This window comes from Rattus norvegicus, chromosome X (assembly GCF_021556685.1).
Source record: "Rattus norvegicus strain SHRSP/BbbUtx chromosome X, alternate assembly SHRSP_T2T, whole genome shotgun sequence".
NCBI lineage: Eukaryota > Metazoa > Chordata > Mammalia > Rodentia > Muridae > Rattus > Rattus norvegicus.
The window spans coordinates 105,856,894-105,870,560 of NC_141554.1; the positions used below are offsets into that span (position 1 = coordinate 105,856,894).

General features: G+C 44.8%; 1 protein-coding gene across 8 annotated transcripts in view; it reads left to right on the plus strand.

Moving 5' to 3' along the window:
- Positions 1 to 11,716, plus strand: part of Drp2 (dystrophin related protein 2) — a 50,665-nt gene extending 38,949 nt beyond the window's left edge. For 3 of the 8 annotated variants that reach the window (XM_087600670.1, XM_087600669.1, XM_087600673.1), the window contains 7 exons: positions 1,280 to 1,416; positions 1,683 to 1,748; positions 2,018 to 2,083; positions 2,877 to 3,020; positions 4,614 to 4,851; positions 7,010 to 7,130; positions 7,408 to 11,261. In XM_087600670.1, coding sequence (XP_087456796.1) covers positions 1,280 to 1,416; positions 1,683 to 1,748; positions 2,018 to 2,083; positions 2,877 to 3,020; positions 4,614 to 4,851; positions 7,010 to 7,130; positions 7,408 to 7,532 — 897 coding nt within the window. In that variant the 3' untranslated portion in view covers positions 7,533 to 11,261. 8 annotated transcript variants of the gene reach the window in all.
- Positions 11,717 to 13,667: the final 1,951 nt, after the last annotated feature.

Below are 13,667 nucleotides of genomic sequence, written 5' to 3' on the forward strand. Positions count from 1 at the left end.
CCAGGCCCCATGACTGCAGTTTGATTCATAGAACACACATGGTAGACGAAGAGAAGCGATTCCTGTGAGTTGTCCTCTGACTGCCATCTGTGTATTGTAGTGGGTACATACGTACGCACGCAAAGTAAATAAAATTTCAAGTTTTATAAACAGACATTAATAAGAAGTTTTTATATGATAATTTTATTTTTGAGAACATCATATGTGAACTGCACTCCTATCCCCTCCAACTTTTGCTGTGACCCCGCCCAAATGCATGATATCTTCTTTAATTATTGTTACTTGTATATACATGTGTACACACACACACACACACACACACACACACACACACACACACACACCTCTGTTTGTCCACAATCCACTTGGGCTGGAGAAATGGCTCTACAGTTGAGAGCACTGCTGTTCCTAAAGGATTCAGGTTCGATTCCCAGCACCCACAAAGCTGCCTACAACTGTTTGCCACTCCAGTTCCAACGGGGTAGATATACGTGCAGGCAAGGCACCCAGATGCATAAAATACAAAATAAATAAATCATAAAAACATACATATCTATATACATATTACATATGTATGCACACACTGAGTCCATTTAGCTTTGCTAGTATGTACATGTGTCCAAAGCTGACCACTTGGCATTGGATAACCTGTATGGGAACTTGTCCCTGAAGAAGAATGGTTCTTTCTCCCTTAGCAAGCATTGACCCCTTATAGCTCTTCCTCTAGGGGTGGGACTGTGGAATTTCCCCTGTCTGTGTTGGCATGTCATCTGCTGTTGTGTTCTTACAGAGATCCACAATTAGTCAAAATGTAGATAATAAGTGACTGGGGGTGCCTGATTCCCACCGATCCCACAGAAAAGGGCACAGGAAGATTGTAAGAGCCAGAGATCGGGGCACCCGCTGTGAGATGCTGCCTTCTCTGTTTAACACTGAAGAACCCATGAGCTTTCAACAATGTGATCACCTAAACAACCCTAGTGTAACAACATAAAATAAACCTCAAATGTACAATTACATGCTCTCTGTAAAAGATTCAAAGTATGCAGACAGGAGTGTTCCGAGTTTAAAATGAAAGTCTTCCTTTCTCTTCACCGCTCCAGTCTACCTTCCCAGAGGCAACTAGTGTTGAGAGTTTAGAGTGAATTTCGTTGAGACTCTGTTTTGATTTATTGGGGGGGGGGTACCAGACACATTCTGTGCTCTAGTGAAGGAGTTCCAAGATCTCATGGTGTCCTGATGTCACTAGCGTGGCTCTCTCTGTCCTGTCTCCCTGCAGACCACATCTAGTGAAAACATGAGGGACTTTGCCACAACCTTAAAGAATAAATTTCGCTCCAAGCAGTATTTCAGCAAACACCCTCAGCGAGGTTATCTGCCTGTGCAGTCAGTACTGGAGAGCGACTGCAGTGAGACGTGAGTAGTAGCGGCTGAGCAGAGACTCCAGGTGACCTCATCCAGCTCACCTATGTGCTGGCCAGGGGCTGAGTCACAGATGAGCTGGACAGTGTGAAAAATCGCCAGCGACAGGGTGGTTCGGCTTATGTCTGACCTAGATTCTGGCCTGAGCTATAGACTAGGATCCACTCTTTGTATCTTGTTAGCATCCAGGCGGGGAGGATGGCGGGGAGATGGGCTTTCAGTTGCTTTGGGTCTTCTGAATCTTTGCTGCTTTCTTCTAGACCTGCTTCTTCCCCGATGTTGCCACACGCTGACACACACTCTCGAATTGAGCATTTTGCCAGCAGGTACCACTGCCTTTCAGTGGGAGTGGGGACTATTCGAAGTCCAAAGAGAAAAGGGTAGGAATTGTAGGAAGTCCAAGGACAGGGAGAATTAGAATGAGCCAGGGGCGGTGGGAAGTAGAACGTACCATGGCCAGCAAGGCCCAATCCTTAGTGGTGGGGAGTTGGGGCCAGCTCCCTAAGCCAGTGATCTTATTGTTCTATTAGAGTGCTGGGGATGGAAGCAGGCCCCACATCCTACATTCTCTCCTATTGTGGCTCTGTCTTTCTAGGCTTGCTGAGATGGAAAGTCAAAATTGTTCCTTTTTTAATGACAGCCTGTCCCCGGATGACAGCATGTGAGTTTCCACAGCTGCTAATTTCCCAGAAATAGCTGTCCTTGGGATCCTTCTGCCACTGTTTGGGAATGGTATCTCACCAAGAGAATGGGAGGCCGGTGCTTAGGGTCCTTGACTCCCAGAGGAAGGAAGGCTGCTTCCCGACTACAGTGTTTAGGAAGAGAAGCAATTTCTCACCTGTCAACTGAACCATCTACCAAGGTCCCTTCATATAACATGATATCATCTTCCTATGCACAACTTTGAAGACAGAAATTTAAAAAAAGCTCCTGTCCAAAGCTGCACAAAGCGGCTTAAGCAGCTTAAGATACAAAACCCCATTAATGCTACAGAAACCCTAAGAGGAAACAGAACCATTACTCAAGTATGGCCTAAGGGAGGCCTGGTGCCATAGGACAGAGAGGGAGTTCTTGCATCTCTAAGAGAGGTTCCTTGCCTGTAAAGAAGGCCTAGGAACTGCTGACATGGGACAGTCTGGTCCTAACTGGGACCAGATCCTTCTGGAAGGTGAAAAAGGAAAGACACATAGATGGGGAAACAGCCTGGAATGGAAGGTGGTTTTCTCATTATATTTGAGAAAACCCCAGAAACGTCAGCATCCTGGAAATATCTCCCAATCCTCTCTCAGACACTGCCTCTTTTAGTATCCCGAAGCCTTTCTTTATATGACTTCAAAGTGAATGCGCCAGCATACATTTCCTGGGCTCCAAGCTAGGATCTGGGAACTGGCTCCCTGGCCTGTTTCTATGTTCAACACCCAGTCACCTCCTTTGCTCTGCCCACTCCCATGCAGCGACGAGGACCAGTACCTGTTGAGGCACTCCAGCCCCATCACAGACCGAGAGCCGGCCTTTGGACAGCAGGCTCCGTGCAGCATGGCCACAGAAAGCAAGGGGGAACTCGAGAAGATCCTGGCCCATTTAGAAGATGAGAACCGGTAGGTACGGTCATGGCATAAATTAGTGCGGGTGCCGGAGGCTGGCAGATTGAGCTTCAACCTTGATGCTTAATGTGCTATGTAACCTGGATCAAGTCACTTACATCTTCTGATCGTCCATCTTCTCAGCTCTGTAATAGGGATGACAGCGATGCTAACTTGCCAGGCTTATTGTGAAGACCAAATGAGATCAATCATAGAATGTGTCAGTCCTTATAGTAAGGGTTAATCAATGTTGATTCTTCTAATAATTGTTTGAGTCCTTGTAATATAACCCTGACCTTTTCTGAGTATCCACGAGATACAGGGAAAGAGAACACCAGAAGAATGCAGATGAGAACATAACTTGTCCTTGCTGTCAAAAAACTTTCTGTACTGAAAGTAGAAAGAACTACTTGTTACTGAATGAAAGTATTCCAGGGCTTTTTGAAACTACACATAGCATTTCCGAAGCAGAGAGATGACGGGCCACTAGTCGCATTAATCACCACAGAAGTAGAGGTGGCTGCATGGGCCTGACAGAAGTTGAAGGCTCTTGGAGGGAGGGGAGTACCATCTGCAGAGCCTCTTAGGGTAGTGCACTTCAAGCATTAGTATGCACAGGAGTCAATGGCAAAGCTTGAAAAAAAAGCTCACTCACCCACTCACTCCTGGGTGTGGAGGGCCTGAGTTTCTATTTCTAACCAGCAGTCAGGGAGACTAGCTAGTGTCACTGGTCCCCACACCGCCCTCGGATTAGCAAGTCTTAGAACAATGTTCCTCAGATGGTGGAGTGCAGGTGAGGTCTGGTTCACAAAGTGTGTGTCACCAATCCTGGAAAGATAAATGCACAAACATACAGCAAGCCTTTAGAGACTTTTCCAGCAAAGGTAACATTGTCAGGATAAAAGCACACAAGATCGATTTGTGTGTTGTTGAACGTGTGGGGCAGGGCACAGCAGTGGTGTGAACTGTGGACTAGTTGTGAACATTAGGACAAAGCGGTCCTTATACAATGGAGTGAACTGTGATCAATGCCCTGGTTTCTCCAGGGAAGGAGAGAAAACTGCTACATTGGAGCAGCAGAGAGCAGGCTCTGGAGAATGGTAGAAAGAGCAGGATTCTCTTCGCCTGGACAACAGAAAGTGATAATGCCTAAATGTGGAGTGTCTCCTGATGGCCCATTATGAACATTCAAAGCAGGTCAATGCAGAGAGAGGCTGCAGTATAGGTGATCTCTTTATGTATGCTATGTCTTCGCTGAGAATCTAAAAATCTATAAGTAGAGTAATAGGCGAGCCATTGGCACTAATATTTGCAGAACATGTTCTTACCTGCTTTTTAAGGTCAAAATTAATCCCCAAAGCATCAAAGCCCTAAGACATTTCTTATGTGAAATGTCAGTTTACTGCTCCAAGGCTTCAGGATGGCAGTGTAAATGTCAAGCAGGCTGGAGAGGAAGTGGCTGTGGCCATTTCAAGCAGAGCATCTCCAGGGGGTGGGTTGGGAGATCGCAGAGACCTCCTCACACATGAGAAACAGGGCACTCGTGGATTCTGGATAGCTAGGTGATCCTGTTAAAGCCTTAGGCCTTGGCATCTGTGTCCGTGGCAGGATTCTTCAGGGAGAGCTGAGGCGCCTGAAATGGCAGCACGAAGAAGCAGTCGAGGCACCTACCCTAGCTGAGGGCTCTGCTGAAGCAACCCCAGACCACCGCAATGAAGAGCTTCTAGCTGAAGCCAGGATCCTGCGGCAGCACAAGAGCCGCCTGGAGACACGCATGCAGATCCTTGAAGACCACAACAAGCAGTTAGAGTCTCAGCTGCAACGCCTGAGAGAGCTGCTCCTGCAGGTGAGGCTGCAGTTACAGAACCAGAGCCCTAATCAGGAGGGCTCAGAGAGCTGGGGTTGGAGCAGAGAAAGAGAAAGTGCCACTTAGGTTGTGGCAGTCAGGTGACTTCTTGAGAAGAGCTGACTGGCAATTGGATGAAGAAATGCAGAAGAAAGTGGGCAGAATGGGTCCATGCTTAAGCAGTCCTCTTCCCGTTCACTTCCATGCCTCCTCTGTGTGTCACTCTTAAGATCCCTATGGACTTTTAAGGACTTTTAAGGAAGCTGTATTTCACAGCCCACTGGAATCTGGTATTAAAAGAATAAATTTCAAAAAACCATCCTAAACAAAGGGACTCAGTATTGCACCAAGCATGAGTACCTAAGCTACATCTGCAGAGACAATTTTTTTAAAAAGCCAGGTATGGTGACACACACTTGGAATTTCCATGCCAGGGACATGGATTTCTGGGGCTTCCTGGCTAGCCTAGTCTACTTGGTGAATTCCAGGCTCATGGAAGACCCTGTCTCTTAAAACAAAGAAATGAAAACAGGAAAAAAAAAGGTGGGCAACACCTAAGGACTGACACCCATGGTTATTCTCTAGCCTCCACACGCATGTGCATACATGTATCCTCAAGTGCACACAAATGTGTACGCATTCAAGGACACATAAACACCAAGTCATAATCCAAAATGTGGCATTTTCAGGTTTGGACATGTTTGGCAAGAGAAAAAAAATTTTTTTCCGGAGCTGGGGACCGAACCCAGGGCCTTGCGCTCTCTAGGCAAGCGCTCTACCGCTGAGCTAAACCCCAACCCAAGAGAAAAATTTTTACAAGAAAGGGCTCTTTTGTTGCAATTTGCCCTTTTTGTCTCTGGAAGGTCAGGCAACTCTTGGGTCAGGCAGCCTGGGCTTGAATATATTGACTGTGGGGGCTCAGAAAGTTATTTAACCTTATTTGGCCCCGGTTCTCTGTAAAACAGAGGTCATGATAATATTAGCTTTAAATTAAGACAAAACAAAGCAAATCAATGGACAGTGAGAGATGGTCAGAAGTTAAGAATGCTCGTGCAGAGGACCGGAGTTCAGCTGCCTAGCACCGGTGTAAGTCAGCTCACAACTATGAGTAACTCCAGGGGTAAGGAATCAGGCACCTTTGTCTGGCCTCCGGAGGTACTCACACACACGGCACACCCTCACAGACACACACATAAAAATAAAAACATACCTTTTTAAAGGGGGGCTAGCAAGGTGGCTCAGCTGGTTAAGTCTTTCCCACACAGGCCTGACAAACTGAGTTCAATCTCTGCGACCCACATAAAGGTGGAAAGAGAACCAACTCTATGCAGTTGTCCTGTGACCTACACATGCTTCATATCATAAATGTATCTGCAGATGCCACACACATATACACAGTACTAATAATAGGTAAACATTTTACATCAGAGGATTATAACCATCCTAAAATCAAATAATGTATATGCAGAATTCAGCAAGGTACCAGGAATATAGCACACTAATCATGCATGTCATCTGTCATTGTCATCGTATGCAACAGTGTCCCTGTTCTCTTTACTATCCAAGGAACAGCCTTGTTCCTTTCTTAACTAGTTTTAAGCTCACATTCAAAATACTATTTTCATCCTGGCCTCTGTACATTTGAATCGCCATACTTTGCCTTCCATTTCCCTCCTCTGTGTCCCTGCTTCCCCTCTAGTCCCTTCCTTCTCTCCCAGTCAGCCCTCCGTTCTGCTCTCTTATGCCATGTGTTTCATTGGCCTCTTTAGTTCCAGGGACAATCTTCCATGAGTTCCTGCAGTTTTCTAACATGCGCTATGCCATGAACTGAGGATCAGGTGTGCAACGATGAAAGTGCAGGGAAAAATGGGCTCTAAATAGCCTAAATATAGTTGAAATGGCATCAAAAGACCCTTAGGTGCAGTGCCATTCTTGTAAGAACCAGGAACCTTTGACTCCTGTTGTTAAAAGGATCTAACAACGATCTAAGAGGTTTCCTGAAGGAAGAAGGCACAGCTTATGGCACCGTGAAAAGCTTCTTAAGGACCCAGTACAAAAGGGCAGGCACAGAGTCTCTAAGGTTCCTTTTTAAGCTCAGGGGTCTAAGAATGAGGTTATGAAGACAAAGCCACTTAAATCATGTCTCACCTCTTGCTAGCCACCCACTGAATCAGATGGCAATGGCTCTGCAGGCTCATCCCTAGCCTCCTCCCCACGCCAGTCAGAAGGCAGTCATCCCCGGGAGAAGGGACAGACTACTCCAGACACTGAGGCTGCAGGTAAGTTCCCTCATGTAACCCACTTCCTCCAGTGATTTGTCCTGCCCAACACTTTACTAGAGCTGGGACTAGGGTTGTGTATAATTGGTTTGTTGACTGTCTCTCTCATACGTTTCTTCTAAAAATGTCTAGTGAGTGCATTCTCCATACTGGTCATTTGAGTGGGAGGGTACAAGTACTCTGAACCCACTATTCAGCAAATAGCAGCCTAGCTCAGCCTCTTGCCTTTCTTCTTATAAAGGAAATCTCAAAATCTCTCATCTCTCTTCTAACTTAGATGATGTGGGTTCAAAGAGTCAGGATGTCAGCCTATGCTTAGAAGACATCATGGAGAAGCTCCGCCACGCCTTCCCCAGTGTGCGAAGCTCTGATGTGACTGCGAACACTCTGCTGGCCTCTTGATGGAGTCATACCCCCATCCTGTAGTTCATAGTCCTTTCCTGATTCTCGTCAATGCCGTCCCTTAACCTTTGCCCAACCTTTCCAGTAGCCACTGGCCCCACATTCCTCAGCCAGAGATATTTGGGCCTGGGGCAGCAGCAGGGATCTAATGGCTTGTGAGATGTGGTGGAGGAAGAGAGGAGAGCTGTGTTACCTCTGACTCTAGAAATGTACCCATTAATCCTTAAGACTGAACCTGTCCCTTATGTTATTCTGCTGTTGCAGCCCAGGCAAAGGCACTTGTCACCCAGATAAGGAGCAGAAAGTTACCTTGCAGAGCTAAGCAGTGCCCACTGGTCCCTTTCGCTTCTCCATGGAATCAAAGAAGGGAAAGCCTAATGGCCTCGAGGTTCTGCGTTATTGATCTCCTACTATCTGGCCCAACTGAAAGAGACAAATGGGTATCCCTGAGACATTCCTCCAAAGGGCGCCTTAGGAAGTCTAGGCAGTTTATGTCCTATTAGTTCAGCTCCAGAGCATAGTTCTTGAGGATTCTATCTACATGTTTTTTCCTCCAATATCTTTAATTCATCCTGCCACAGTACCTAGCAGAGCTTCTCTGATGGAGGAGCATTTTCATTGTAGACACGCTTCCACCCTATATTTGGAAACATTAACATAAAAAATACTTGTTTCTTTAAATACCCCCCCCCATGATCCTATTTTCTGGTGGCCTTGGCATCCCAAGAGACTCGTTGAGATGCTCTGGAAAGCCATCCGAAGTCACTCTGGTTTTCTGAGTCTGTCCTCACTGAGCTGCTGGCAGGAGTGGCATCTTCTTCAACAAAGAGGCCTTTACTTTCTCTTTGTGTGTGTGAGAGAGAGAGAAAGAGAAAGGAAAAGAGACCCTCTATCCTAGAGGAGTATAAACGAGGATATAACCAATTGATAGCATAGGTTAGACTGGGTAAGATGGCGGATTGCCCCCAAATACTCACTGGAAAAGTTCCAACTGACCAGCCTGAATGGTGATTCCTGCTTTAAAGCTACTAAACTTGAATCAGAAAACTGGCCACATTCCACGCAAAGTGGAATAGCAGCGAGGTCTTCCTGTATATCAAACTGTTGCTAACAATGAAAGATGAACTCGGTCCTCAAAATGAACTAACTTCTCCTCGGCTGTATACACTCTGACTCCTTTGGCTAGCAACTGTTCAGAACAGAATGTGGATGTGGAAAGAGTGGGTTGGAGAACTTGAAGCAGAGGCAGAGCCCACTTTGACTACTTTCTACAGAGGAGAGCTTTCACCCCAGAGTCTTGCAATGGACTCAATTTTGAGTTTATATATACATATCTATACTACATTTCTACTGTACATCAGTGTTCTCCCAGCCTTACTCAAATATTAAATTCTAATAGTTCTTAAAGAATTAGTGTCCTGCCTTGCTCTTTGTTAGCCTCAGTCTCTAGCAGGAAGGGAAGGGAAGGCATCCTGGCTGGGCCCTTAAGGACGTTTTTCTCTATACTGATATTTGAGGTACATTGACCTTTAGACCAATCCAAAGAAAGTCTGTGGCCACAGAGTAATCTAACAGGAAGAGGCATTCTGTTCTCTTCACTATTTCAAACTTTGTTCCACTGAGACTTGAGCCTTAGGTAAAATTTTCTTACCACCCTTAAAAAGTGATTTGGGAACCAAAGTAGAACACATCCAAGCTCTACCCACTCCACACAGAAAGAATAAATAAGGCATATGTTAGTCTCTGCCAGGCTAAGACAGAATACATCCTATCCCATTAGGGCCTAAGGTCTGCATCATGGCCTTATAGAATGCAGTGGTTGTCATCACAGTCAGGAGAAAGTGAGATATTTACAGTTCTGTATTATAATCCAAGCCACAGCACACACATGGACCTGCTAGGAACCTAGCTTGATCTGTTCCAGGGAGGTAGAGTAGTAGCTTGGCTCCAGAAATCAAGATTGCATTCTCCCCAACCAAGCCACAGATTCAAGGGTCAAATCTCCTGCCTGGAGATCTCTCAGAAGAACTGGGTATCTGCTTGTATTGTGAGCATTTGGTAGGCAAGCATCAAACACAGAACCAGGTCATAGTCAGAATGAGGCATCTTTGTAGGAGCCTAGATTGTGGGCAGGATTCAAATAAATTTGTTGTGGAATAGGGGACTCAGAAACTATGAACTGCATGCCTCCCTAAGGCTTAGGGACATGGATACTATGAAACAATCTAAGAGTCCTTTTGTAAGCCCCATCCAAGAGTTCTTAGGCCACCGAGGGTCTGTGACAACTTCAATGGACTGGACTTGGTAGAGAAGATGTTGATCTTGTTATGTAGAATTTGTGCTGGATGTAGACCGAAGCAGCAGGTCAAGGTTGAAGTCTCACTAGGAGAGTCACTGGCACTTTGCCATCTTGTGTTTACCTGCCATACCCCAGACGAGTACATTGCTCAGGGATCCAGTAGCAGTCACTGCTGCCTATGTAGGCAAGTTGCCTGCAGTGATGAAAATGACTCCTCGGACAGTGTGAGTCCATACTGGGGTTGAATTTAGCAAAATGTGCTCTATGTTATTGGGTATGTTGTGTGTTGAAGGTCCTAAAGGAGCCCTGTGTAATGTATAACCCTGCAGTTGAAGGTAGTGAAAGAGTTGCTGGATTAGTAACCTGCGTTATGAGATAGCATCAGTGACGGGGAATGTGTTTACTGGATTTTTTATCAAATAATGTAGGCAATTTATTCTGGACAGAATTTGATAGAGAGCAATAAGCCATTGGGAGGGTAGCTGTGCTTTCGGCTCAGAGTAGCTTCACACTGGTTGGCAATTGTAAGGGAAGGCTGACTGGCTAGAAGACACAAGACTGTGGTATATAGTTCCATAGTTTTCTACCCAGGAGGCCATGTGCCCTTCTCTTCAGAATGCAAGGGTGAGAATCAAGGTTCTCAATGTTCCTCACAAGGCCGAGACTCTGGCAGGACTTCACTATGGAGAAATCTGATTGGGATTCAGGTGTTTTGTGAACTGGTCTGGCAGGTCACAATAGTGAAAAACAAACCAAGGGGCAAGGCAGAGGCAAAGCCTGGGAAATTTCTTACCACCAGATTAATGTTAAAGACTACTATTCCTTCCTGGGGTGTGTGTTTTTAAAGGGTTTGGGGGTTCAGTCCCCAGCTTCAGGCTAGAGCATTTGCTGAACTCACATTTTCAATGGCAGAATTGTGGCCTCTGGGACTATTTTCTGTTATTAATCCCATCCAGTTTCCCTTGGTACTTTGACAAATAACCAACAAACTGAGGGACAGTCCTGGAGGAGAACCTAGAGGCATTCCCCTAAGGCTGTGGAAATTCAGCTCCTCAGCTGGGTAGCCCAATCTGTGGGCCTCCCTGCAAAACCCTGGGACTTGGAAGAAAAATACTTCAGCAATTCCTCGCTGTTTTAACTCCTCCTTTAGCTGCCATTTTTGGAAGGAGACCTGCCAAATGCCCTTGCTGTTCCCAAGGCAGTATAAAAGGCAGACTGAAGTTGACTATGCTGCTTGCTGGCTGCAAGAATTGATCACAAGGATGAAAATTAGGGGATAGGGGAGGTGTCAAGGGTGGCATGCAAATGTATTAAAGTTCGGGGTGAAGGGGGCTAGGAGCAAATGGGTTAATGTCAGTTGCCACTCACTGTGGTGCTTTTCCCATTTTATCCTTGAATTCCGCTTTGAAGAATAAATTTGTATTTGTTTACTTTGGTCCCTCTGGTTATTTTCTCCGCTCATGGCCTTCCACCGTCCTCTAGTATTTTAGGGTGGACAGAAAAGAGTAGAGGTGAAGAAGCCACAGGCATACTGACAGACGGGCAGTTGCCTGGACTGGTGGCCCCTCAAGTTCCCCCTTTCAAAAGGAAGAGCTTGCCTCACAGAAAAAGTAATGGTTTCTAAATTTTCTCATCAATCTGAGTTTTTCAAGCAGCTGAAGCAGTATGAGAAAAATCAGGGTCACTGCTGTGAGTTTCCATGAAAGTGCATTTACTCTGTTAAGCTCTGTCCTTTATTCTGAGATTGTAGAATGAATATATATATGCATATATATATATGTGCATATATATGGAGAGAGTGTGTGTTAAAATGTCCCCATGAACTGATGATAATCATTTTGCTTACTGCCATTTCATGCCAAAATAAAGCTTTGTTAGTCCTTCATCTGCACCAATTTTTCTTTCCTTGCCAGTCCATAACAATTCATTGCCCAGTACAAATGCCAATCACATCCATTTTAGCCCACACAACAAATACTATCCTTCCAGCTATCCATTTCCAATTATTATTCATTTAAACACTTATTGGGAATAATTCACATTTTTCTGAGTCTTTGGAATTCTCAAAAATGTCAGCTTGTGATAAGACAAAACACCCAGATCTATACAGTTTATTACTTAGAGACACAACAGAAATGGAATGTGCTATAAGCTCCCTGGGTCCTTTAGTCTCAAAGATGATGCGGATGTGAAAGAGATCAGGTGACATGGACAGCGGTGGACCCCTGTTGTTGAGTTGCCAATGCTATGTAGTAGCTGAGCAGGTCTGTGGCCAATAGCTGCACCCCAGAAGCAGAAAGCCCTCCACCCTTTAGGAATGAGAAAGGCAGATGAGACACTGCGTCATGGTAGCCTCCATAGATAGGAAGGCGAGTAAACAGTCTGGTGGTCACCCTTACAAGTCACTTCGTGCATTGTCTCAGAGGTCTAGCAGTGTGTTTAGATGTTTCTGTCCCAGCCTTCCACCTTGGCTGACCTGGAAAGTCCAGCCCCACTTCAAACTCAGCCTCTTAGCCTAACCCAAAACAGAATTTTCCCCATTATCTTCGCCTTCTTCACACCTTTTCAGTTCTAGGTTTCTAGAAAACAATTATGTATCATCTTTGCTTCTATGATTTTCTTATACTTCTGTCCTGACATTGGCGTTACTTTTTTTGGACATACTTATGTCCTTTGGTTCTACTACTTTCTGTGGATTTCCCTTAGCATTCTGGCTGTCTTTGACCTACTCTCCCAGGCTCGACCTTTATACACTGATTTACTCTTCTCTTCCCGTTGCTTATTGTCATTTGGCTGTAATCTTTCTTAGAGCAGTAATCACTTTTTCAATTGGAACCAGACTGGGGTCTAGCTGATAACTAGATGGACACTCGAATAGGTGACCTACATACAGGACAAATGGTAGCTAGAGCTGCAACTGCAGCCATATGTTCATTTCTACTACATGAATATTTAATTCGAACACTGGAGCTACTCATTTGTACTCCATCATTTTGCTCTCCAAATGTTATAGTTAAGATGTGATGGTCTGCTTCCTTCAAAAAGACACAGACTGTTTTGTATCCCAAGGACTCTTTTAATAGGCTCTCTATTAATGGCATCTTGTGTCATTTCCTATCAGAAAGTGTTACTGTGAGTGTGTCTGCCCAATAAAACATTACCTACCTACAATAACATGTGGAGCTTTTGAGTGATTAGGTCAAGAAGGCCTGAGTAATACCCTTTATAAGAGAGACCTGGAGGATTCTTTTTGCTCTTTCTTCCATGTAAAGATGCTCAGAAGTCATGATGTATAAGTCAGGTTTTATGCCATCTGGCGGTCAGACCATGTCTGTTGATGCTTTAATATTACATTTCTCATCCTCCAGGAGTCAGAGCAATAAGTTGGTTTTACTTATAAATTTAGAAAACTATAGTATTTTTGTTATGGTGACCTAAATGGACCAAGGTAGAGTTTACTGTTGTGTTTTAATATAAGTGTGATTCTTCTAGATCAATGGGGTAAGAGGTTTAGCTTGTCAACACAGTACTTGCCTAGCCTGTGTGGGCCTTGAGTTTGATTACAAGCACAGCCATTTGTTTAAGATAAACATCATTTTCCTTAGAGCACACATATGAGAATACAATAATCACATAGCTTTAAAAACCCTTATGAAATCCAGAGTTGTTAAAGTCTTACAGCATTGTTAATGCCTTAAAGGCATTACAGGAATCTAGATTTACTAATCTTTTCTTATGGGAGTTACAATGAGAAGACTTAGAATAAGTAATATCTTTCCTCTGACTCTTCTCTTAGCTAAAGAATAACAACCAGCCACAGCCCTCAATACCTACTC